At 47.6% G+C, this 27,081-nt stretch overlaps 2 protein-coding genes across 21 annotated transcripts in view; one reads left to right on the top strand and one right to left on the bottom strand.

Moving 5' to 3' along the window:
• Positions 1–9,815, top strand: part of C19H3orf70 (chromosome 19 C3orf70 homolog) — an 80,135-nt gene extending 70,320 nt beyond the window's left edge. For both annotated transcript variants that reach the window (XR_002801783.2, XM_023623459.2), the window contains one exon: positions 4,969–9,815. Coding sequence is in view for 1 of the 2 variants with exons in the window: in XM_023623459.2 (XP_023479227.1) it covers positions 4,969–5,525 (557 nt within the window). In the remaining variant the exon portion in view is untranslated. The remainder of the gene's footprint in view (positions 1–4,968) is intronic.
• Positions 9,816–13,993: 4,178 nt separating this feature from the next.
• VPS8 (VPS8 subunit of CORVET complex) overlaps positions 13,994–27,081 on the bottom strand; it is a 236,071-nt gene continuing 222,983 nt past the window's right edge. For all 19 annotated transcript variants that reach the window (XM_001498654.4, XM_070243423.1, XM_070243433.1 and 16 more), the window contains 2 exons: positions 20,973–21,053; positions 13,994–17,599 (listed from right to left, as the gene is read on the bottom strand). In XM_001498654.4, the coding sequence (XP_001498704.1) occupies positions 17,450–17,599; positions 20,973–21,053 (231 nt within the window). In that variant the 3' untranslated portion in view covers positions 13,994–17,449. The remainder of the gene's footprint in view (positions 17,600–20,972; positions 21,054–27,081) is intronic.

Below are 27,081 nucleotides of genomic sequence, written 5' to 3'. Positions count from 1 at the left end.
GGACTTCAAAAAGGGACGGGGGCATGTTGAAGGAACTATGTTGAAGGAACTCCCAAGAGCTAAGTCTGGGACAATTTGAGCAACAAAATACGTAATGACAGTAATGATTACAATCCATAGAATAAAATAAATAGCTACTGAGTCCGTGCTTAATTTGAATAATTGAATAAATAAATGAGGGAGAAGAAGCAGCTCTTGCTTACATAGGATTCTAATTGATAAATATAGAAAGAATGATGGAAATGGAAAATCACTGTTTGGCAAACACCACAGTAATGATTATTGCAGACCAGATCCACCTCTGTGTGCCAAAATTAGTAGGTGGGAGTATGATGAAAAATAGGATATTTGCATAGTCTCAAAATATCTCTTCACAAGATACTTAACAATTTCAGAGAGAAAAATGCTAACTTGACAATGGAGAAACCCAGACAGATAGCACATTAAATAAGTCTTCCAACTTTGCATCGTGTGTAATGAGATGTGTCAGTAGCATGTGCCTCCTGATGTGACGCACTGAAAAGGGTGCACCATCAGTTCTGTGGGGTTTTCCCCTCATTGTTTTAAACTATATTTTTATTTTGAAAAAAGTTATAGATTCACATGCAGTTTTAAGAAAAATACAGAGAGAGCTTGTGTGTCCTTTACTCACTCTCCCCCAATGACAACTATAGTTGCAAAACAGTAGTACAGTATCATAACAAGATATTGACAATGCTGTAGTCAGTTACAGAACGTTTCCGTCACTGCAGGGATTCCTCACGCTGCCCTTGTGTAGCCACACCCTTTTTAAAATTGAGTTGTTTTCTTACTGAGTTGTAAGAATTCTTTATATATTCTGGATCATAAAAAGTTTTCCCTCCAGTCTGTTAATATAGTGAATTATACCATTAATTGCTTTTAATTTTAAAAATTGTGGCAAAACACACATAATGTAAAATTTACCATCATAACCATTTTTAAGTGTACAGTGCAGTGGTATAAACTCCATTCATATTGTTCTGCAACCATAACCACCATTCATCTCTAGAACTGTTTTCATCCTGCAGAACTGAAACTCTGTACCCATTAAACAACTCTCCATTCCTTCTTATCCCCTGGCAACCACAGTTCTACTTTCTGTCTCTTTGAATTTGGCAACTCTGGGTACCTTAAATAAGTGGAATCCTACAGTATTTGTCTTTTTGTGACTGGCTTATTTATTTTTTTAAAGATTTTATTTTTCCTTTTTCTCCCAAAGCCCCCCAGTACATAGTTGTGTATTTTTAGTTGTGGGTCCTTCTAGTTGTGGCATGTGGGACGCCCCCTCAGCATGATTGGATGAGTGGTGCCATGTCTGCGCCCAGGATCCAAACCGGCGAAAGCCGGGGCCTCCGAAGCAGAGCGCACGAACTCAACCACTTTGCTACGGGGTCGGCCTCGAGGCTTATTTCACTTAGCATAATGTCCTCAAGGTTCATCCATGTTATAGCGTGGATTTCCTTAATCTTTAAGGCTGAATAATATTCCATTGTCTGTATATACCACATCTTGTTTATCCATTCATCTGTCAATGGACACTTGGGTTGCTTCTGCCTTTGGGCTATTGTGAATAATGCTGCTGTGAACATAGGTGTGCAAATATCTCTTTGAAACCCTGCTTTCAGATCTTTTGGGCATATACCTAGAAGTGTGATTGCTGGATCATATCGTATCTAGATCCTTATTTTATTCTCCCTCTATTTTGGTGTTTTCCAAGCCCTGATTCTCTTGGAGTATCTTTTCCTTCCAGAGATTTGAGTTTTAAAAATTCTCATCTATTTCTTTCTTTAAATAACATAGTAAACCCTTAATTAGGAGGATTGTTCAGAGAATAGAGTATGGTGGTTATTGGACTTCCTGGCTGAGTGGCCAGAAACTCCTTTGTTTCAATCCTTGCTATTGTGGAGTGTGTCAGTTCATTTGATGCTCTCAGCAAGTATAGTAGAGGGCACATAACTGAATCTCTGATAATTCAGGATCCTGTGATGCTTCAGGGCCCTCGTTGTAAACATGGATTCACAGCATACTATGCCTAGAAGTTACTGGGGATCAGAGAAAGTATTAACCCCTCTGGACTCTTCATAAAACTAAATCCTTGATGTTAGTTTGTCTTATTATGTGTTTATAAACAAATCAGATAGTATAGTATTATATAATAATTGGTATTTGAAAGATGTTTACTAAACTTTGTTTCTCAGCTGGCCATCTTTACTGTGTTTTCTTCTCTGCCTTCCTCTTTGCATCTGTATCGCCATCTCACCAGATAATTGGCTGTCACCTTTGCTCTGAGTAAGCATATTTAACAATGTAACTTGTAGAAGAAAATGGAGTCTGGAATGCAGCAGTCATCTTCCTCCATCAGCTGCATTTCTCTTTTTTTACCACACTTCATTCAAGGAAGAAAAGTAGAGCTTTGGAGGAGAGAAGATTAGAGAGAGAAAGAGGTATAAGAACTGAGAAGAAGAGAAAAAGCAACGAAATTACGAAGAAGCACAAAGGAGGAGAAGAAAGAAGAGGGTGGGGCGAGGGGGTAGGTGAGAGTAGGAGAGGATGGTTAGACAAGTCCCAGAGTCAGGCTTCACAGATTCCGCCATCTTTGGACTAAACAAAGCCCTGATCCCTTTGAGTCTAAGGATCAACTTCCAGGAACCTCCTGTGGCTGTGTCAAGTGGATAACTAAACCAGAGGTCGCTTGGGCCAGAATGAACTTAATCAGCATTCTGCAACAAGGGTTTGTTGAGTGCCCACAGCTTCCTAAACTTGGTAACCACCAGTCCACCAGCCACGAATAGAAAAGACCAAACCTCCTTTCCAGATGTTTTATTTACCACTCTGTGGACAGAAGGGAGGAGTCCCCCAGGTTCTCCAAGTCCCTTCTCTGTCCCTTGCTGGACATGTCTTTCTCTAACCCTGGGGCTGGTGGATGGGAGGGAGGCACGAAGGCCTGCCTTTGTCACCCCTTGAGCTGGTAGTGCCTGTGATGCTTGGAGGCAGAGGTCCTGCTGTGCCAACTGTTAGAGCTTATGGATTTGAACTTTGCCTGACAAGTAGTAAAACCGTGCCGGTAACAGAGAAATGAAGATTCCTGGCATATTTTAAATGTAGTTCCCCAGGCAGGTGTGACGGCTTCTTCTCACCTGTTTTTATCAGACCACAGGGTTTGCATGAGTATGTCCAGGCTTGAAGTAGACCTGGGAACCCAAAGGCTTAACAATTTTAAATGTACCTTTTCTGTGTGGTAGTCCAGAATGAAGCTGAATATATTTTTAAGGGTAATTTAGTTACAAAGAAATTGTGGAATCTAAGCCTGATTTTAATACAGGAATCAAGAAACAGAAGTAAAGAATACAGGCAGGCTTGATTGATCTTAATAGATTACTGATGTTGCACTCTTTGTGGCTTAGTGTGCTCCTCACATTTCTGATTTGAAATTGTTATGCTTCCATGGCTTAAGTAACTTACTAAAAAATCTACAATTGTTTTCCTTACAAATGTGATTCCTGTCCTGGAAATTTCAGTCTGACCAAGAAATAAAACAAATAGGAGCAGGTGCCATGCACAGTGTGTGATTTGCCTGCTAAGGGATGCTCATGAGGATGTCTAAATCAGTGGTTCTCAACCAGGGTGATTTTGCCCTCCCCCCCAGGGGTATGTGATGATGTCTGGAGACATTTCTGATTATCATGCCTGAGGAGGAGATGCTGCTGGCATCTAGTGGGTAGAGGCCAGGGATGCTGCTGAACATCCTGCAGTACATAGGACAGCCCCTTACAACAAAGAATTATCTGGTCCAAAATGGCAGTAGTGCTGAGGTTGAAAACCCTGTCGTAAACATGTGCAGAAGATATGGTATGACTGACTGATAAATCAATGACATTAGGAAAAATCCAAGCTGCTGCCCACAATTGTGGCTCCTGTCTTTGGGTTTTTCAGGGTGTTTTTTTCCTTGCAGATTTCTAGTTTTACATCATTTTAGACTTACAGACTCAGTAATTTTCATCTCTCCCTCTATTTCCTTAGCACTTGATACATGGGAGGCTTGGCTAAATGTTGAGTGAAGTGAGAGCGAATGGGGAAAGAGACACATTAGGAAAGCTCTATTAGGTTTCACTCCTGTGGAAACTGTGTTAAACACTTGAGGGCTCAGAGCAGAGGGCAAGGTTTGGAGATAAGCTTCTCCGTTTCCTGGAAACATCCAGGAGGTCGCCCCCCGCCAACTATGGCTTTGCCTCTGCTTGGCTTGGGTTGCTTAGTGCCAGTGGCATTGGTGTCAGGGAGAAAGAGCATCTCCTACTTCGGCCACTGATGAGCCTTAATCTTGAAAGAGATCATTTCACATCCTGCACCTCATCCCAGACAGTAAGGGTGGCCGCCACAATCCTGTGGGCCATTACCTATTAAATATGTGTGTGTGTCTTCTGACTAAAACATAGGAACCTAAAAAGCGAAAGCCTTCCATAACCCTGATAATAAGTTGATATATATTCCTCCATTTTGTAAGTGTATATATTAACATGTAATTATTAAAGATAAAAATGGAGTTATAATTTTATAGTATATTATACTATTTGACACCGTGTTTTTACCATACTGTAACACGGACATTTATTCTAGGATGAGGGGTAAAGCATTTAAAGTTGTCTGTAGAATAAGGATTATAGTATCCACCCACCTACTTGAGAGGCATTAGAAAGATTTATAAATTAAGATTTTTAAAGTGTGTTGAGTTTCTTAGATGAAAATGTTAATGGTACATGATGTTATGCACCATGCTCTATTTTTAATTTTTTATAACAGTGTTGAGTGATTCTATTACTCATTTCTTTTGAGATGTTATTAAAATATTTTTTAAAACGTTGTGAGTCCTCAGAAAGAAACCATTACGGCTATGTTAATGTAGTTCGTGTAATACTCTTAGATTTCAGCCGCCTTGTGTGTTCCCCACAGGCAAATACGTGTATCAGCCCATGACCCCCGTGGAGCAGCTCCCGAGCACGGAGATTCCTGCACAGCCTCGGGAACCCACGAACACCATTCAGATCTCAGTCTCACTCACCGAACACTTTTTGAAATTTGCATCTGTCTTCCAGCCTCCCCTGCCCCCTGACTCACCGAGGTACTGTATGATCTCAGACCTCTTTATTGACAACTATCAGGTGAAATGTATAAATGGGAAGATGTGTTATGTGCAGAAGCAGCCGGCGCCACATTCCCACAAAACGAGCCCTGAGGAGGTCTCTGCACACGATGCCTTAATTTCAAAAGAGAGCAATACACCAAAAATAGATCACTGCTCTTCTCCCTCAAGTTCTGAGGACTCTGGGATCAATGCGATCGGGGCTCACTATGTGGAATCGTGTGATGAGGACACAGAAGAAGGAGCAGAACTGAGTTCAGAGGAAGATTACAGTCCCGAGAGCAGCTGGGAACCGGACGAGTGCACCCTCCTCTCCCCCTCACAGTCTGATCTGGAGGTGATTGAAACGATAGAAACGACCGTGTGAGCGTCCGGGCAGGAAGCGTGTCCTTGATCCACGGGGAACTTTTGTACTTGTGTCTGATGGATCTTTTTCCAGTGCAGTTGGTATTTCTACCCGTCTCTGACGATCAGTGGGCTGCTGATTAGCTTCACTCTTAAATTAGTCTTCTAACTAAGACATTCTTTTTCTTATAAATGGTTTTCTTTTGTATCTTCACTTCCTTTCTATGTAGCATCTGGTGTCATGAATTGTGACCCAGCCTTAATTTCACTGGGACTTGGAAAGCGATGAAGCGATGATCACAGAGTATCATGGATCAGGTTGAGGAGCTCCCCAGAGTGAAGGAGACAGTGTTTTCTAAATAGCCAGTTCTTCACAGGAGAACCGTTGGCACTCCTTTTGGCCTTTTGCTGGCAGGTGCCCCGACCCTGCTGGTCCATATGGGAGTCAGCTCACCTGAGGGGGCAGAGCACACTGGTAGATGCCATTCTCTCTTTCCCTTTCTCCTCACCACCTGCATGGGTCCGGGCCAGTGTTGCCTCAGCCTACTTCTAGGAGGTTAGTGGAGGCCAGCTCAACCCTTATTTACGGCCAGTGTCTGCACAGCCCTCCATGACCTGTGCTGAGCTAGGCCTTCATTTAAGAAGATGACATCTCAGCTTCAGCTGAGCGCCTACACTCTGTAGGGCGCTGTGGGGATACAGAAGGAATAAGACCTGACTCCCAACTTGAAGGGACCCGCAGTCTAACAGGGGAGATAACACATACAGGTTACGGTCCCCAGATGCTCTGGGACCCAGGGGAGGTGAGAGGTACTTAGCTTGTAGCTGGGGGATGTGGCGCAGCGTTTGAGCTGGCCTGTCGGGTGGGTTCCTCAACATTTCCCTGCTTTTCTTAATTGTCCTTCAAATCTGGGGAAAACTTTTAGGAAGTTATATAGGTATTATATTTAGGAGGCAGCCACATCTGACGTCTTAAAAAAATTAATGATAGTTTTAGTTAGCATGGAAATGCTACAGACAGGAGTCCTTTAGGGATTAGGAATGAATCTAATAGGTTTGGTTAATTCTGCTTCATTTGGTTGTATGAAGCATTAGAACGACTTAGGTGAGAAATGGATTAGAATTCAGTATGATGCATGGAGTTTTTATGCAAATGCAAAAGCAGTTGAAATAGTTTGCTGCTAAGTCAGGAGAAAATATTTAGTGTAATATACATTCACTTTTACTACAGTAATATTCATGATCTGTTGCACTCGTTCTCTTTTCTCACACACACAAAATAGTGAATAATTCTTTCTTATTTAGCTCTCTTCAGAATCCTACTCCTAATCTCCATTTATACCAGGTGTTCTTGTGTTAGTTGGTTATCTGCCATTTTTCCAAATCTCCTCTCTCTGAGGCATAGTTAAGAATCCAGGAAATTTAAAATATGGCCTAATGAAACTAGAACCATCAAAGTTGGAGACAGAGAAGCATTTCTTAGGTCCTAAGTCCCCGTGAGCCTGCTCTCGTGCATTATCTCGTGCTCTGTCAGCATTGTGGCACGTCTCTTCTGTGTCACATTCGTTCGTATTTTAAGAAATCAGAAGCGGCCTGTTGTTCTTCCCTGAAGCCTCCATTTGGCATCTTTCACACCGGCGGAATCTGCTTTGCTAGTCCTATGTGTAATTCAAGTGATTGGCTAGAATGGTGTTAGGTTTAGGTGCCAAAACATCCGTAGGGTTTAGAAAGCAGAGTATGTGTATTCCTTTGACAACAGTGTTAGTTAGAGCTCTCTGTGCTAGATGGGAATGCAGCATAAAGTTCTCGCTTACTGAAACCTAGACTCCACAAGTCAAGCCAATAAGGTGGTGAGAGGAGCTCCAGGAACAGCAGGGCGGGCACCCGAGAGGGCAGGTGGGGGTGGGGGTGCGGAGAGGGGCTTCCCTGGCCAGCCCGGCCCGGCCCAGGGGGCTTAGGGACAGACATCTGACAAGCCCTGAGGTTCACAGTGCCCCGGTGACTGAGTGGCCCTGAAGGCAGGCTTGGGAGCCAGACACCAGCGAGCCTGCAGCCCGGCATCGCCCTGTCCACACCCACCCAGTGAGTGAGCTCACTACGCCCCGGGGGTGCACGGAAGGTCTTCTTTCTCTACACGGTTCCAGGGTTCCTGTCTGTTCTCTACTCTGGGCCCCCTTTCCCGCCTGCTAGACTAATTGGAGCTGACCAGCAGGTCTCTAAAGCCATGGAAATACGTGGTCACGGGCCAGGATTCTGAAGCCGGCGGTTTCAGGCCTGGGCCCCTTATCAGTGATATCTACAACTTTGGCCTAGGTTCCTATTTTTAAACTCCTCAACTGCCATTCTGATTGGCCATGATTTTAATGGAATTTTTGGATTTAATAATGGTTGATAATCCCTTTAAATATTTGCACAATCTCTTTATAATTAAAAACTCACTAAGCTTCAGTTACTACTATCGATTTTATAGAATTGGAGATGTTCCATTGGATTCTAAATATCAGATGCTCCTGGATCTCAGAATAGCCTTTCTAAATAAGCACAAGCAAGAATTTCTTTGTCCTAGCACTGTTAATAGTAATAATTCCCTGAAAATCATATGTGATTGAACCAGAATTGTTTATGCTTGCATTCCAAAAACAACTGATAAGGATATAAAAATGTGTAGTTTCAACTTAAATTCTAGGCCTGTTCTGTTCTATATTATGTAAAAGAGATCTTCTGTAATCCTGATATTATACTGCTCATTTGTATAAGCATAATTATAGGCACTGTAGAAAATGTTTAGGCTGCAACATGTATTATACACATCGAACACAGTCATGTTAGATTGCCTGCGTTAACACTTGCACATTGAGCGAGATGAGAGCTTTATGACTCGGACCTGGCGGTGTGCTCACTGGAGCCAAGGGTGGGGCTCTGTGGGTGGAGAAACTGCTTTCCTGGGCTTTGTGGAACCCTGGCCCCATTCCCACTTTTTGAAAGTTGTTGTAAAAGCTATTAAGTAGAAAATACAAACTAAGTGCTATGTGGAATTTAGCTTTCTTATCTAGGCAAGATTTACTTTAGAATTTTCAAGTTTCAAATATGCTCAGAACTTTGCTGAGAAATGACAAAGTATTAAAATGCTTTTGTGGTTATGACTACTTGGTACATTAACAAATAAGGCTTTACAATCAAATCTAGGTATTTTTTACTGTGTAATTTTCAAGATTTGAAATGGGAATTTGATGAAAATCCTGCAGAAAAACAGTTGCTTTCCTGGAAAGGGAAGACTTGGAGTTCCAGGTAATACAGCACCGCAGCCCCAAACCAGAACAAACCGTGGAGTCCTTGTCCTGACGTGCCTCTTGGGTTTGATTTGGTTCTCTTTCGGAGGTGGTGGTTTTCTTTCTTAATCTCCACTTCCTGGCCTGTTTGAAACATTGCAGTTCTTTTGGGACCGATCGTAACAAACACCTTTTACGCAGATTTCTGTATTTGGGTAACAGGATGCCACCAGGTAAGTCAGAAAGCTGTCAGAACACCCAGGTATGTTTGGCAGTATGAATACTTCTAGGCAACAAAAAAGCACGAGTTAAAATACTATTTATATAGTCAGCTCTTGATTATTCCGTCTTGTTTGCAAAATTTTATTGACATGTTTTGGCTTTTTATTATGAGGAAAACAAAATTTTCGCAGTTTTCTTTCCTACGCTTCTCTCCAGAGGCGGCGTGAGCCAGAATTAAGGCGGCCAGTTGCATTCAGGCTTTTTAGTAAGTCGTATGTGGTCATGGAGGAGGAGGGGAGCAGGAAGTTGGGGGTTCTGCTCACTTCATCAGTGCTGCGAATTCCGGGGGTGTCACATTTCTCACATCCAGACATAAGTACAAGGGCACTTCTCAAAATTAATTTTGGAATTATCTACCTTAAAAAAAATTTTATATGTCGCTGCTCCCTTTCATTGTTTGGGTAATTGAGAGGTGACTGTATTAGGAAACAGCAGTGTTTCTGTTAGCGCTCCAGTTCTGTTTTCTGTTCAGATTGAAGCGGGGCTCTCTCCAGAGGCTGAACCAGTCTGAGGGCAGATCGTCACTAGAAGTTTCCAGACCGGCATCTTCACAGACACTGTCTACGGCTGTTCATATCGTCCAACATTCACTTCCTGCACTGTTTTTAAAACCTGTCTACTTTACGGTTTTAAGCACAATGTTGACTTTTCTGTAATTTCCTAAAATTATATTGTTTTCCTACAGACAGCTCAACTTTCCCTTATGTAATACTTTAGGAAAATACTACCTTGTAAAATAAACGTGATTTTTTTCTTTTGTACCAGCACAAATCTGATATTTTGGAGTCTGGAGTGTTGTCTCCCCCGGCCCCCCTTTGGAGAGGTTCTGTCTGATTTAAATAACAACACAGTGTGAGCTAAACAAAAACAAAACCCCACATTTGCGCAGTGTGAAACATTTATACGGAGTGCTTATTTGTGCCAGGAGAGAAGCAGTTTACGTCGTTACCCTGTCTAAACTTTACAAAAACTTTATGAAGTGCAGGTAAATGATGTTATCCGTCATATACACTCATGGTCCCTGCTCATAACTCCCAGAAACGTTTGTAATAAGAACTTTTCTGTTGGCTATGTTAGGTTTACACAAATAAAACTTACGTTACCCCACAAACAGTATTTATTTCACACAAAGCTACAAGCTTTGCACGTGGTTCATAGATGCCACGTAAGACAGTTCTAACCGCAGGACCTTGGGGTGCAGTCATGTGGTCCCCAAGGCCCAGGGACCAACCTCAGCATAGCCAATCCAGGAGCTCAGTTTTTTACTTCAGCACCCAGAAAAAGAACTACTTTTGGGTTGGCTTTTATTGAATAACCTCCCTAGGGACTGCTAAATAAATTTTTTTATCAGTAATAGTAATAATGCCATTGTTAATATTAATGATGACAGCTCAGTTCCTACCTTACTACTTTCTACGAGTAGTGCTCACAGCAGCCCTCCGAGCGAGATTTCAGCATCCCCGTTTCACAAATCAGGAAAGGAGTTCAAGAGGTGGCCGTTTTGGCCCAGAGAGCACAGCCTGTATGAGTGGGAGTCAGGAGGTAGGCCCGCTGCGTTTGGCTCTAGGCTCACCCTCTGGGCCCCTTGCCAGCGTTGCTCACTCTTGCAGCCCTTTCACTCCCTCCCTGACTTGGAGGCTGAGTCAAGAGGCTGCTCAGAGAGCCTCGGAGGAGAGCGGAGGGTGTTGCATAGCCATCCCGAACCCAGCGAACACCCTCCCACAGCTTGGTGGCTCATGGTGCACCCAGAGTGGCTGCTCTCCAGGCAGAGTGGGAAAAACACCGACAGGCTGCCTCCCCTTTTCTGTGTCCACACAGACCTCCCCCCAACACACGCAATTCCATCTTTGAATACCTCAGTGCTTTGATTAGGCCATTGCTGCTTCCATGTTTAATCACGTCTTGACTAGCAGTCTAGGCCAGCACTTTCTGCCTTCACCAAAGATAACCTGTCTTTTAAAGTGACTCTTGCAGACAGCTAATCTCTTCTACTGTGTGTGCATTCTACTAATTTACATTATTGCCAAGTTCTAGAAGGCATCTCCTTGTAGCCTCTTACAAATGCTGATGACACACACTTGATTCTGCAGTAAACTTGGATTTAGCGTTTCCTCCTCATTAAATTCCATCACCGGGAACTGGAAACGCCTTTACTGCTCGGGGTGCCGTCCAGTTCTGTGCAGACGAAGCAGGCAAGATGGGACTCAGGACTCAGGCTGGCTGCAGTCGGGCTCAAGGAGGGGCGATCAGGGGTCAGATGGAATTCTTCAGGAACCAGGTGGAAAGGGAAATTTGATGGAAATACAAGTGAAAAGCAAGGCGAAATAAATATGCCTAGATATTAATGGTATGCTGCTGTTGGCTTTTTTGGATTTTCCTGGTTTTCTAAAATGAATTGATAGTACTTTTATAATTAGGAACAAACCCAGTAAGCTGTTGTGAGGAGGGTGAGTCCTCGGACAGCAAGTGCAGGCCAAGCCCGACTGCTGAGTGTGTGGGATGGAAGTGGGGCGCCGCTCACGCACCTGCTGGATGAGACTGAGGGCTGGACTGGGGCATGCGTGTCCAACGCGCTGCATGTGAATTTGGAGATGGGAGGTCAGAAAGTCTGGGCTCTGGTGGGACACCGTAGGCCTCTGTGACACCTAGTCTGTCACCTAGTGTAAAACCCCAGATGATTTATCCCGAGAAAGAGATCTGGAGTGTCACTGCAGATGATGACAGCGCAGCATCACGGATCAGCAAAGCACCACAGCGTCTGAGTGGGGACTCACAGGGCATTTCCCCAGCTGTCAAGGAATCTGCTGTGCCCAGCAGCTCTGCGGAGTAGGCAGGGCGGGATAATTTCGTGGGTTTATGGCTGAAGCAAACAAGAGCTAAAGCAACTCTAAAAAGGTAAGTTAGTGAGTAGCAGGGCAGAGCGCCAAACTTCTGCCGACTCCAGATCCAGCTCCCTCACTTCCTGAGCCTGAGCAGTCAGACCCTGCCCTGCTCCTGCTCCGGCCTGTGCCCTGTCCTCTGCCGCACCTTCTCTCTCCTCACACAGCCAGGCCCACCCCAGACTGAGCTGGGCCCTGGCTCTAGGTGGAGCACTGAGGAGGCACAGCTTAGCTTAGCCCTCTGGGCATCACCTGATGTTGCCCTTGTTGTCGTCTCTCTGGCTTTGTGCCCAGCTCGCCTTGGCTTGGTCCTGGGTCTGGCCAGAGACCCAGACGAGACCCAGGTGCTGCGTTGTGCTTAGGTGTGACCCTAGATCTAAGAACGCTCTTGGGAATTCGCCTCGGATCTCAGCGCTTTCCGTATCAGCTGCTTCTGCCTCCTCCCCTTCCTAGCCCCAATGGGTGGAGCCTTTGATGCCAACTGCTTCCTCAACTACGGCCTGTCCTCAATCATCACCGGCCTTGGACTCACCTCCTGGGGCCAGTCTACTGCAGGGGACTGTGTAGACCCTGACCCATGAACCGGCTGTGAACATCTGACATCTGCCTTACCCAGGGCCCCATGCAGTGGACAAAGGGCTGAGTTTCTGCCCTCACGTTTAGAATCTGCCTGTGTGAATGATGATGCCAAAACTCACAAAGCAAATGTAGGCACAGCTAGAAAAGCCTTCACAGTCTAGCTGCAGCACCACTCTAAGAGGCCACACAGTCAGGCCAGGAGCCCTTGGGAAGACCCAGGATGGGGGGACTGTGCTGTGTCTGGAGGGTACGCTCACCGAGGCCTGGGTGGGATTTGCACAGGGATCCAGACAGCCTGTTTTACCTGGGACTCAGAATAATGAAAGGTGACTCTAGCATGATTTAGGGGCTGCACTGAGTAGATGGGGAGACACCAGGGGTTTGGGTTTCCCAAGGAACCCACAGCCCTGGATGAATGTGAGGCCCCACGGTGGGCCCCTCTGGACAGGTCACCAAGAGGTCAGCATAAGATCAGTGGGTCCAACTAGAATTCACTTGGGTCCTTTCAGAGTATATGGGGTCCTGAAGGGGTCAATTATGCCCCAAAGGACTTCTTCTCACCCATGATCAACATATCCAAGAGTCACAGGGAGGCTGTGAATTCCTGGGGCTGTGATGTGTTCTTGAATCAAGTAGGAAATCACCTGGACCCCTCGTTATGTCCGATATAGCCACTCAGAAAGGGAATTATGGGGTCATGGAGAGGTCAGCAATGGGGAAGATGAAGGGAGGGAGTTGAAATCACCATCTCAAGTGGAGGTGAGGGTGGATTGCGGGAGTGTTGAAGGATGATAGGCCAACTCGTTCTTCTGGAGAAAGAGGCCACGTTTGGCAACCATGCGGTCCTTGAGTTTGCTAGGGACGGGGACATGGCCCCCTAAGATTATTAGGACCAGATACTGACCTTCGAGATGGATGCAGTACCGACTTCTGAGGGAACAGATGTCAGGTAGGAACTGGGGCTACTGGCTTCACTCAGTTATGGAGAAGTGCCGGTGTGACGTGGAGGCCCAGGCCCACCAGCAGCTTCACAGCACATCCTGCCAGCCTCCTGAGCCAGCTGTCCCCGGGTGGGGCAGGAGGCGGATGTCGGGGCCCGTGCACTAGGAGCCAAGCTCGGGAAGGGACTGTGCAGAGGACGGTGTGCACCGTCTCCCATCTTATCTATCCCATAGCCCTCCAAAGCTGTAGACAGACATTCATTCATTCATGCAAGCGGGCATATATTAAAAAAGTGTTAATTACATCCACCCTTTGACCCTGCAAAATCATTCCTCAGTTTGTACCCAACAGAAATGCATACACATGTTCACTAAAAGACAGGAAGAGGAATGGTAATAGGCAGTACTAGAAATAACCCAAATGCCCAGTAATAATAGAATAAATCATGGTACATTCATACAGAATACTATTCAGTAGTGAGAACGACTAACATGGATAAATCTCGTAAACATAATTGGAGTGAAAGAAGCTACTCCCCACAGAGTACATAATGTCATTTATTTATATGAAGTCCCAAACAGGCAGAGCTACCCATACTGTTAGAAGTGAGGATAGTGGTTAACTTGGGGAGTGTGAAGAACAGTGAATTTAGGGGACCCTTGTGGTGTCTGTCATTCCTATTTGCTTGATCTAGGTGCTGGTTATATAGGTGTATTTGCTTTGTGAATTAATCCAGCTGTACACATGGTTTGTGAGCATTTCCGTCCATAAAAAGTTTACTTAAAAAAAATAGTGACTTTAAAGAAAAGATGGTGATACTATTCCTTTTTAAGTACTGTGCTATGGAGGACACAAGACTGGAGAGAACACAATGCTGCCCTCAGGAGTGATGGAGACAGACAGGAAGACACCCAAGCCTGGAAACAAGGTGAGGCAAACAGCAGTTGTCCTCGGGGAGCTGGGGGAGCCTCCAGAGAGTATCAGGGTGTGGAGGAAGCTGGTGGCAGAAAGATGGCCACGGACACCCCAGAGAGGAGGGGCCGCTGGGATGAACCCTCTCATGAGCCAGCGCCGCCCTCTCGGAGCTCAGCGGTGCCCGGACTCCCTGGGGGCCCGGACTCGGCCCTGGGCTGCCCAGAGGACGACATACCAGGCGGCCTTTCTTGCATCTCTGGGCACGTCACAGGCATCTGATCCTGGAGCCGCCCCTCTGGAAAAGCATTTCAGCAGGCAGAGCCGAGTGGAAACACCGCTTCTAAAAGGATTTCCAGAGCTCTGAATTATTTATTCACTGCAGCATTCATCATTGATGAGGCCCCTGTCGGCTCTCCTCTTCCACAAACACCTCCCCTGCCCCTCTCCCCACGGCAGGCTCTGGTTGGTAATATGTTCCCTTTGTAAAGCATCTTCCCACACGGCACCTGGACCTTTGCTGTGTAGATGGAGCAGACTGCTTTCATCATCTTCATTTTTCAGAAGAGTAAACAGCCCTCCTCCGCTCACAAGTGAGCCTGGGGTGGGTCTGTGCTGAGAACCCTGGGCTCCCGATCTGAGCCCAGGGCTCTTTCCAACAGTCCATTCTGCCACTTGGAGAACTGGGTGAGACTCCAGCCCTGGCGGCCCATGGCAGGAGGGAGGGGCAAATAAAGAGTGAAAAGGGCGATGGGAGATGGGGCGGCCTTCAGCTGGAGCTGGGAGCTGAGAGGACCCATTTTCAGGTGGGACACAGACGGTGTCCATTCAGACATTTCCTGTTTGCCAGGTACAAAGGAGAACCAAAGCTGTGACGGACGCTGCTGCGTTTGCTCGACCAGAATCCTCTCCCTCTCCCATGAGGTCCCTGATGTCCTTTCAGAGGATCATCTCTCCCTTCCCTTGGGGGGCGGCATGGGAGGAGACCGTTCAGACCAGGCCCCTGCCCTCCCCAAATGGTAGCTGATGTGTCTCTGGACTCTCCCTCCCCCAGATCCTGCCTCTTACCACCTGTCACAGCCAAGGGGTGAGCATGTGACCTAGAAAAACAGCTGGAGCGGGGTGCTCAGAGCTGCCAGCTCCTTGATCCTGGGAGCTCCCCCATTCCCTTCAACGAGCTCCACGGCGATGTCAGCAGAACTGCTTCTGTTGCTGAGTCTAGAAATACTTCCAGATAAGTCTTTGCCCTTAAGGACCTGCTTGGAAGCGGGACCAGATATCACTGCAGAGCAGAACATGTGCTAAGTGCCACGAGAGGGGACAGGGACAATGGCTTCCAGATGGCAGGGACCGGGGCTCAGCTCAGGCCTGCCCAGCACTCATCTACCCTGAGGTGACAGAGGGCTCTCCAAACCCCTCCAGAGTATACTCTTAGGAAGGCATGACCTGAATAGAAGATGCTCTAACTTATTCCATGGTGCTGTGACTCCTGGGGTCTGACAAGACAGGACAGGCGCTGGAGAAGAGGAATTAGTTGGTGTTTACTGGCCCGGATTTGAACAGGGTCTGACACTCAGTAAACTGCCTTGGCTCTTTAGACTACACAGTGAAGAAGGGCAGTCGCCAGGTTTTGCGTTGAGAATATCAAGCTCCTCTGGTCTTAATTTTAGGCTCATTAAGAAACCTTCTGATACATGATTTGGGGAGGCAGCATCAGTGGCTCTGGAATCACAGCTCCGAGTTCACACGCCCGCTCTGCCACTTCTTGAGAGTGTTTCCTTGGTTAAAGTATCTATCATGTCTGAGCCTCACCTTTCTCATCTGTAGAACGGGGTGGAGACTCTCCCACACAGCTGCCACTGGCACCCAACTGCGGATCACTTATTGGTCAACCACCTCCCCTACTTTGACCTCCACCCGCTTCCATCAGGAGGCAGCAGCCCAAGCCGCCAGGTCTTGGAGGAGTTGCGTAATAAAAGCTCGGCTAGCATTTCAGGGGTGTTTGCCATGTGCCTGCACGGTGCTAAATGCTTACAAGTACTGTCTCATGCAGTCTTCACAATGGGTTTATTTTATGAGAAACTGAAGCTTAGAGAAATTAAGTGACTTGCTCAGGATCACAGCTAGTATGTGGCAGAAGCAGGATCTATTTTCCATTAAAAGTCAGTGTATTTGCATCAGGCTTACACATCTATTTCCTGTGGGCTTGGATGGTGTAAGCCAGTCCACGAGAGTCTGGTCATCCCCAAGGGAAGTGATGGGCTGGAGCCCGTCAGCCTGTGAGGTGGGAGCCTCGCCTCTGCGTGTGGTGACCTCCTGTGCTTGTTGGTTCAATGACGTTCAAAGTCCCAGGGCCAAGAAATGCAATAATACTGCTCTGGGGGCCTAGTGCCTGTCATGGGAGCACCTGGGGGGCTGGCTGCTCTGAATGGAGCCTGCAAGGGAGCCGCCAATTTGAATAAAGGTAGGGTTGCCACAATCAGAGTCCTTGACTTTGAGCTAATGAAACGGACTTGTGGCGACAAGGGTTCTAAATGTCCTTTATGACTTGACAGACTGAGAGCTGGACAGCCAGCCAGCAGGCCTGCAGAACTTAAACGCAGAGGCATTTATTGTTAGAAAGGGAAAAACTTACACTCGAATGGATTTTAACATAAACACATCAAAAGGGAGGTGCCCTAGCCCCGCAGGTCCTTCGCTCCCTCCAAAGCAGGTTTCAGTGACACTGCAGCCTGGCTGACCGCTGCCCCCTGTTCCTAACGGTGACAGAAGTTGAAGTCCCTCCGTGTTACCCACCAGCTGGAGGAGACAGAGTGGGCTCTACCTATTCTCTAGGCTTCAGGGGAAACAGGAAAATGTCCTAATGGGCAAAGCGCATTTTCTTAAAAAGCTGGACAGAGGTATGACTTTCCTGCGCTTAATGAGCAAAACAAAACCCACCAGTCTGGGGCCCTGCGGCTGCAGCCACACCGTGGAGGAGGGGGCTCCCCGGGGAGTGGCGGCCGTGGGGAAGGCCTAGTGCAGAAGCCCACCTCCGAACTCTGCTCAGAGCAGGGGCCGTGGGGCCAGGCCCCAGAGAGGCTTCAGTCCTCCGTCACAGGCGGGGGAATGAGCTGCAGCTGGAAGTTCTCATTCTGGAAGATGCTGTTGAAAGCCGGGCCACTCTGGGAGCTACTGAACGGCCTGTAGCTCTCGCTGCTGCGATTCTGGGAGAGTTCTGTAAGGAGAGCCAGCTGCAAAGGAGGGGACACACGTTAACCAAGGCTTGTGGGGCAGGGGTGAGTGTGGGTGGGGATGGGAGGGATGTGGAACAGAGGTGGCGGAGCCTGAATTCCTCCACTTCGAACACATGAGGGACAGTGCTGCACGGTGGCGAGAGTATACAAACTGGCTTTGGATCCCAGGTCTGCATCTCACAAACAAGTAATGTGACTTTGGGCAAGTTCGCTTCATCTTTTAGGGCCTAAATTTCCTCCTTTGGTCATGATGAGACCGGACTGGGTAAGGCCATGGGCACATCAAACCGTGATGCTCTCTGACAGTGGAAAGCTGTCCGATGCTGACCCTCCTTCTCACTGAGTCCTCCTTCTCCCGGGGGTGCGTGACCCTGTGGCCTCCTCTCCCTCTCTGCGCACAGGCCCTGAGCTGGGCTTCTCCACTCTCTGCTCACCTCATTCCACACCCTCCCTCTCGGTGAGTTCTCCTCAGGCTGAGGGACCCAGAGTTATGATCACTGGCTCACCTCTCTCTTCTGTAACCTGGATGGCTCCAAATGGATGCCCAGCTGCCCCTTCAAACTCAGCAGCTCCGCGGGAAACTCAGAGACTCTACCTTCTCCTCTAAGAGTCTGCCCTGCTCCCAGCTTCCCTGTTTCCACCAGTGACACCAGCAAAGCCCTCACTCCGTTAGTGGCTCGGGTCTGAAGACTCGCCAAGGAGAAAGAGTGGCAGGAGGAAAGGTTAATGCCAGCTCCTCAGGAAACCAGGCTCTGCCACTCAGAGGGGCCATCTCTTCTTCCTCAAAGAGGCTCTCTCCACAAGTAGGAGCCTGACAGCCTGGCCCTCGAGATGCTCTTGATGGTTTGAGAAGAGATGACTTCCACAGCCAACTGAGGCCCTTCACCTGGAGAGGGCAGCGTGAGAACTGGGCCACAAACATGGCAGGCAGTCCTGTCTGTGCTGGGCTCAAGGCCTGAAGCCCGCAGGTGCTTCTCACGGCCCCAGGTCACTGTAGGGAGTGCCCCTCAGGGGCCAGGCACTATGCCAGGTCCTTTACACGTCTCTTATTTCTAATCCTCCACAAAAACCCTCTGGGTAAAAAACCCAGAGCCCTAAGAAGTAAGTTCCCCCAAGTCACCCAGTGGTGAGGGCTAGTCTGTGTGGCAACTTCCGCTCAGCCGAGCTGCCTAAGGTTCTGCCTTCCCTGAAGACAACTAGTCTGTTACCTGTTCCCTACCCACCTACTCTGCCAGGAACTCTGCCTTCTAGTTGTCCTCCGACCTCTGGGAAGGGTCCTCCCTTCACTCAGGCAATAATGGGACAAAGTTCACATGCGTCCATTTGTCACTTCTGTTGAAAACTCACTATCAGTGCCTGTGGTAACTGGGGAGACATCTGAAGACCCCTAAGTTCAAAGTACCAATTCATCTAAAATAATGCAGCCCTAGCTCGGAGACATGTCTGTGGTCCAATTCACAACTCATAACACTGGCTCAGAAGCTTTGACTGAAAGTTACTTAGCTGGCCAAGGACACAGAGGAGGTATACTCGCTCAAGCAGTCCTGCCAGGGACCTCCACTGTCACCCGAGCAGGTTACAAGGAGATGTCCCTTCTCTGCTCGAGCCCCACCTCGTGCCACTGCCTGTCTTCTGTAATCCTCTCAGCTGCCCAGGAGCCTGTGAAGTTCTCCACAAGAACTATTACATACAATGCCATGAACAGATGCCACGTAAACTCCAAGTTCTTTCACGTTCGGACACTGTGAGGTAGAAAGATCAACCACAAAAAAATATTTTCTATTTCCCAAGAACAGAGAGATTTTTGTGTTCTACTTCTGTAACTTAGTGATCTGGAAATTGATAAGTCCTGAATAAAGGCTCGCCATTCTGATGCAGCAGAACTTCCTCCGAAGGCCCAGAAGCCCAACTCCTGGGGCAAAGGTTGGCCGAGGCTGGGAAAGGATGGAGGCAATGCCAGTTCCATAAAGCTGCTGGACTACATTCAGGAGACCCCTAGAGAAGTCTCCCGGAATAAAAACCTCTGCCCAGACAAACTCTCAAAGAGAGCACCATTTTCCCTCTGGCTGCCAAGCAACCGAGCAGGTGTCTGCCTAAGAATGCGGAGTGGGAGAAGGGGGCCCAGGCACAGCAGCAGAGCCCGTAAGCACCTGTGCAAGCTCAAGGCAAGCTCTGGGAACAAACCTGGCCTCGCTGGGATGTGGGTATGACCTGCGGAGTGGAGACGGTGGTAGAGTTTGGACTCCTCCTTCCACTGATGGAGATCCAGGAAAGTGTTTTAAGCAAGGGGCTAACATGACATTTGGGTTTTAAGAGGGCACCCAGGCAGCAGCACAGAGAAGGGACAGAAGACCTGCAGTGGCCTCTGTGAGTTGGAGGCGGGAGGGGAAGAAAAACACAGAGATGTAGTATGTAGGGGTCTCCCTAGTGAGTGGATGGAATGGGAGGGATGAGCCCAGGGTGCTGCTCTGGGTGACTGGATGGCAGAAGGTGCCAGCCAGAAACAGGCCCCAGGCAAGGAAGAACAGGTCACGCAAGTTAATGAGTACACTTCTGAAGTGCCTGTGGGGCACCCAGACCTATCGATACTGTGGCATGACTGCTAGTTGCCCGCCATGTCTGTACTCTTCTCCTACAGTTACAGGATACCACGAGTTTTAGCCCATGGCCTTTTGGAATAAAGACCAGTTTTCCCAGTCTCCATTGCAGTTAGGCGTAGTTATGTCTCTAAGGTCTGGACAATGGAGGTAAGTGGCAGTGGTGCATTTAATTTTTAGGAACTGTCTTTAACTAGAGGGCTGACAGTCTTCCTCCTTTTCCTCCACTTTGCTAGCCAGAATGCAGATATGATGGTTGGAGCTGGAGCAACCATGCTGAACCATGTGAGTATAAGCCATATGTTGAGGATGGCCAAGCCAAAAGACTGAAGGAACCTGGAGAGAGGTTCATGGAAGGTGCCCTGGGATGCCTGCGTTTACACTTCTACCTTGGTTAAGCCACTATAATTTAGCATTTGTCTTTCATGGGCAAAACAAATTCAGCCACTGCAGGTGTCCAGCAGGGTCTGGGGCTGAGGGCCGATCCGGCAGTCATCAGTATAAACAAAGGCCTCCAGATGAGGGGTTAGGCATATGCCTGCTCTCTCCAGAGGCAGTACAGACAGATGCCCTCCTGTGTCCTCACAGCCCGTGGGAGGTGAGGGACAGATATCTTTTCACTTCCTCGTAGGGCTCCACGTGGCCATATCAGGGATGCCAGGTCACTTTACAGACTGAGGAGGAGGCTGGAGTAAGGACTTGAGGACACTGTGTTTCCACAACAGTAATTAGAAATAGGGAAATAAAAATGTAAACCACCATGCAGACATTACCCTGGAACTTGCTCGGTAGAGATGGCAAAGCTGATCAAATGCTTGGATTTGCTGTGGATCCAGAACAGGCTCTGAGGTTGCCTGAGAAATAAAAAACGGCACGGTTAGTAACTCGCACAAGCAACCTCTGCACTTGGCCAACGGTGAAACAGGATGGCGTGCTTCCCTCATTCCTCTGAAGAGAATCCACGCTGCCAGCGAGTGGGGAGAGAAATTTTACTGAACATGAATTAGAAATGGGCACGTCCCTCTCAAGTCCCTTGGTATCAGCCCAGGTTGACCTCTCATGGACCCTTTCCTCAACGTGGTCTCTAAACTTCTCACACTCACGAGCTTCCTTTAGGGCTTCTCGGTCCCTCTCTGCAGAGGGATCTATGCAGAGCAGTTTAGCTCCACCCAGCCTTGCATTCCACATCCATCACTGACCATGCCAGCAAAGATGCCCCTTCTTGGTGGTGGGAGTGGGGATGCATTATAAATGAAAAATCACGTCATTCCCCTGTCTCCTCATAAGGCTGGTAGCCACCTCTGGGGATGCAGTTTTAATCTGCTGCTTTTTGGAAGAGAGGAAGTCTAACTTGCTTCTACAATAGTCTCGTTTTGTTCCACCTGTTATTGTGGTGGAACACGCCAGTACTGTGGTTCTGCTCTCAGTGGATCTGATCTAACTCAGAGCCAGAGAGAAGAAATGGGATCCTGGTGCAGGAGCCACAGGTGAACTGGAATGCCAGTTCTGACACTAACCTGCTGTGTGACCTTCGGCAAGTCACTTCTCTGAGCCTCAACTGCCTCACCTCTAAGTGAGAGGATAATGCTTCCCTAAGAGGTTACTGAAAATTAAATTAGATGAGATACATATTTAAAGAGCCTTTAACCTAATACCCCGAAAGGGCTCAGTAGATGCCAGCTTTTATTACTACAATTTAGAGATCCCCTTAGTTAAATGTTGACTTCACAAGTGTTTCAGTGACGAAAGATCTGGGTGTCGAAACAAGCACGCATCTAGGTGGGCCGAGCGAGGGCTGTGGGATTGAAGGGAGCAGCAAAAGCTGGTTTGAAGACATGTTCTGTTTACAGGAAAGTCCTTGCAGGAACAGCCACCAAAACAGTGATGAAAACAAATGTCTGTGTCCAGGATGTGGAAGAAATTGAGGAACAGGGAAACGGAGTGGGTGAGCAGGGGAGGCAAAGAGAAAATAATACCACTAATCATAGTTACACGTACTGAGCATTTCTATGAGCCAAGCCCTGTGCGCTAAGTGCTTTCCATGGATGCGCTCATCAAGTCCTCGAAATCACTCGATGAGAAAGGTACGGTCAGGTCTATTTCCTCCCAACCCCCCAAAGGATTTAAACTTGAAAAAGCTGTAAATTTGCCTTGCGGGAAGGACTTTCCTTCTTTTCCTCAAAATTTTCACTATGCTTAGGGGGAAAAACCTACTAAGAGCTAAGAGAGAACGGAAACAAGCACTGCCCTTGAAGGAGATCCTGCTAGCTGAGCAGGAAGTTACCTCACAGCTTCATCTCCCAATCAGATGAGAAGGACTTGCTTTAAGATCCAGAAAGCAGAGGCTGGCCCCAGGGTGTGGTGGTTAAGTCTGGCACACTCTGCTTCGGCAGCCCCAGGTTCATGGGTTTGGATCCCGGCTGGCTGCAGACCTACACCATTCATCAAGCCACGCTGTGGTGGTGACCCACATATAAAAAATAGAGGAAGACTGGCACAGATGTTAGCTCGGGACTAATCTTCCTCAAGCAAAAAGAAGAAGAATGGCAATGGATGTTAGGTCAGAGTGAATCTTCCTCACCAAAAAAAAACCCCCTAGAAATCAGCTGTCAATAAGGAGGCGGCTCACATCTCATAGGCTTCTGGGATCCAACAGTGGTGCCCCAAAGATAACGTCAAGGCTTCAGAGACCAGCCCAGGACACAGGCACCTCAGTTCTTGATGCTGTCAGTGATGTGGGGATGGTGAAGGCAGCTTGAGAGGAATCCTGAGCAGGCAGTATGATCCCAAACAGCAGCCAGAAAGAGAAGAGGGCAGACCCACAGGGGCCCCACTTTCCTTCTGTTAGACTGGCGTCTCTGGGCCTGCCAGACACAGGGAGCCTCCTTCTCTAACCTGACAATGTTTAAACTTGCCTTCACACTTTTTAAAAAACATTTCTTCTCAATATAATTTGGTAGGAAAAACGATCATATTGTTGGAGAGGGTGAGAGTGTGGAATGTCACACTCCCTAGGGATACTAAGTAAGACCCACAGGGGAGTTCCAGGCTGGAGATGATCTGAAGGTTTGAGAAATAATACAAACCTACCTCAAACAAAGCAAAAAGAGAAAAAATATAATTGCCTTCGAGAGACTTAACACTGGACATCATGGTCCTGCCACCTGATTTTCCTAATCCCTCTAGTACCACTGGCTAGACTGGGGAGCAGGGCAGGTTAAGCACAAGGATGCTACATGCCTTTCACCGGCCACTCCAAACCTTGGCTGTGGGGCCGCCACCCCCACGGTCCGCAGGACGAGGGACCAGCCACCCTGCTCTCACCTGTGCTCGTTCCCTGGTTACTCTGGGACCGGTTTAACAATGGAAACAAGTCGGGAACGGATGAGGTGAGGTGGCACTGGGGCAGTTAAGGCAGATTAATTAAAAAGAAGGCTGAAAAGGCCGCGTTAGCAAATGACAAAGCAGCAGAACAAGAAAAGGTCTCTCCTTATAGAAGTACTTCCATAAAACAGCGCTTTGCCTTGAAGGGCTACTGTAAGAAAAAACCCTCGTGAAGTGTACTATTGGACTTGTTACGGAAATGCAGATGGTACAGGCCACTTATGATGATCCACTGAGGAAATTCCCATCAGACCCTGTGCTGAGAAAAACTGTCTTGGACGCAGTTGCTGATTGTGTAGACTTGTTACTAATTGTGTTTTCTTTTTTGCTTTTCTCACTAGCGAACTCAGAGCTAAGGGTCGGCTACATAGAATTAGCAACTGCATAGGACTTTGTGCAAACATTTATGTGTGTTACTAAAACCCAGTTTTATATTATTTTCCACATAGTTTTTTAAAATCTAGATTTCTTCAGTTATTTATTTCATCCTATTGGAGGTATTTTGGAAGCCAACGCAAATCATTTTGGGAAAGTGAAGGTCATGTCCGACCGTAAGTGGAAAATGCTAGTGTTAAAAATAGAATCACACTTTCACCCCCAGGAAAGACTACACAGCACACGAGTCTATTCTAGGCACAGAATAGACGGCTCCAGCCCCTGGGAGTTTGCTCACCAAGGCAGAAAGTGCAGAAGTCTCAGATGATGGGCAAACCCATGTTTTCTGATCCAGTGCCTCTCAAACTTTAATGTGCGTAAGGATCAGTGAGAGAACCTGTTAGAGGGCAGATTCTGCTTAGAAGGCCTGGGGTGGGGTCTGAGGCTCTGCGTTTCTAACCCACTCCCAGCGGATGCTGTGAATGCTGGTCCTCCGTCTGCACTTTGAGCAGCAAGGTGCTGATGTGTACTGCAGAACAGCCCAGGGCCATGGGACCGCCTGTCCCTACTGAGTCCTAACGGCAACAGGACACACTTTTTTTCTAAGTTGTCCCAATTAGGTACGTTGTTTTCAACATTCATGGAGTTCACATGCATCTTAGCAACCCTGGGATATAATAGGAAAATTTAATAAGATAAATAAATGTTGCTGCCACATGGTTATTTTCAATCATACTGAATTGCAGCCCTACAACTATTTTACTAAATAAGTGAACAGGACTGTGGAAGAGAAGGCTAGGAAACTTACCCAGTATGAAACAAACATTCACAACCAATGAAGGGTCATAACCAGGGCCTCTACCTTGTAATCCCTAGTCCCCCTCTGCTGGGAGAGAACCTGGAGTAACAATAGGTAAGCATGCACAAACATATGTACAAACGTGTGTATGTATCCACACACACACACACACACACACGCAGACCCATGATTTCAAACATGAGAAGCCCAGTGTGCAGGGGTGGCACTGAGCTCTGGGCTTGCTGTGATCTTATTCCTCCTCTAGGCCCTAAACTCCTTGGACATACCAAGAGGGGGATTTTCCAACAATGACATCCTTCAGAAATTGAAAAATGTGCTTGTCCCATGGGTGTGAAATAACCCAAGGTGACAGGTCCTCTCTTATGACACAGCCACCATCCTGGGCAAGCAGGGACAGAACTAAGGAGCCGCTGCTGGACTGCCCTGGGAGTCTCTGGAAGCCAAGTCACTGCAGGACGGAGATGCCCTATTCTTGGCCGGGCCATACTGTCTCTGTGGAAAAGCATCTGCATACGAGTCATCTGAGGTGAAATGGGAGAGCTATTTGTAGACGTGCCTAGGACCTAGGAGACGCTCACCTGTCTTAAAATCCTTCCTGGAATAAGACAGAGTATTTTTAAAAAGGAAGCATTCAGGGAATGACTAATAAATCACTAAGCTGAGGATTTCTGTACGCTTTTCCCTGGTTCTGCGGCTCAAAAAGTGGGATGGAGCAAGAATGAGGGGAGGGAGAAGGCAGCTTGTCCACAAAAGCCTGTTGAGCTGGTTTATGTCCTGCCTACGCAAGCTCCTGTCCTGTCACCTCCTCGTGAACTGGGACCCAGTTCTGGGGTTCAACAAATACATCCAGGGCCCTGACCATGCCGATAATAGGCCTTGGGGGACAAAGATGAGTAAGTCAAGAGGGGTTTAATGTCTTGCAGATTTTGGGACATTAAAACCCCACAAAAAGATTTCACCTTCCCCAGTGCTGATGAGCAAAGCTAAGAGGTTACTGAGGGATAATAAACATAGATTGCTTATGTGCCAGGACAGGGCTTGCCTGAAACATGCTCTCCCATTATCTACACAAACCATCAAAATGTCCCTGAAATTACATCTTTGGGTCCAGATACGCTCTTGAACATCATGAGGCGTGGACGTCTCAGCTCTGGCCCCTCTCAGAATGCCTCTGCTGAGTGCCCAGTCCTGTCAACAGACGAGCTTCCACACGGCCCGTCCATCACCGCCCTGTTGCCCTCAGCAGTGTAATCGTGTTTGTCTGCCTCCCCTGTTAGACTGTGAACCCCTCGACTGTCCGAACCGGAGCTTATTCATCCTTCTCTTCCCACTGCTCTACACCAGCAAATGTTCAACAGACCTTTGCCGAATAATCTCTATCCTGGTTTACTCTGAGCTGCCCATTTTCGGTAGGAGAGCAGGCACGTGGCCCAGTGTGAAATCACCGGCATTTGTCTTCCTATTTTCACGAACTTGCACTTTGGAAAGAGTCTTTGTACTGTCATTTCTGGCATGTTTGTCCTTTGTCTCAGTGAAGTGTCTATTTTATTTTATTTAATTCACTTCTGGGGAAAGGATTATTTTTTAAAATATCAGAAAACATAAGTAGCAACCCTTTTAAGAAGGTAGGAAAATTTACCAAACCAGTGGGACTTGTGGTTAAAAGCCTCTTTCTGTGGCTGCCCTGGCACTTCCTGGTGCAGAGCCCTCCATTTGGTGTGACCGAGGCCTGCTGCTGGGGCACGCCTACTTCCCCACGGCCTGTGACACTGCAGCGGCTGGTGGGCGAGAGCCTGTGCTCCAGAGTCAGTGCGCCTAAGCCAAACTCTGGTGTCACCATCTTGGCACCACAATCTGAGGCAGTTACCTCTTCTTTCTGAGCAGGAAGGTCATGTGTGTCGAGCACGCAGTGAATGCGCAGACACTCTAAGTTCTCACTGAGTTACGAAGAAGAGGGCCTCGCAGGCCCTGGACACAGCCAGTCCACACAGCATACTGGTCGTGTGTGCCTATTCCTAACGTGGCCACTGAAGTGGAGAGAAAGGAGACATCAGGGCACAGTGCAGACAACAATGGCAAACCTGGCAATGAAAGGACGGGTGGCTGCTGCAGAAGAGAGAGAACGGGGAGAGTGGAGGGAGAGCTCCCTGAGGACAGGGCCTCTGTCCCTCTTGCTCTCCGGCACCCAGCACTATGCTCAGCACAGAGCAGCTGTGGAATAATTATCTGCTGATGGAATGGATGAAGGGATGGGAAGGGCGAGCAGGCAGATTTTCTCCTTCATACTTGGACCTTCACTGGAG

Source organism: Equus caballus, chromosome 19 (genome assembly GCF_041296265.1).
Source record: "Equus caballus isolate H_3958 breed thoroughbred chromosome 19, TB-T2T, whole genome shotgun sequence".
Taxonomy (NCBI): Eukaryota; Metazoa; Chordata; class Mammalia; order Perissodactyla; family Equidae; genus Equus; species Equus caballus.
The sequence above is the reverse complement of the archived record's forward strand: the minus strand, read 5'-3'. Positions and strand labels throughout refer to the sequence as shown.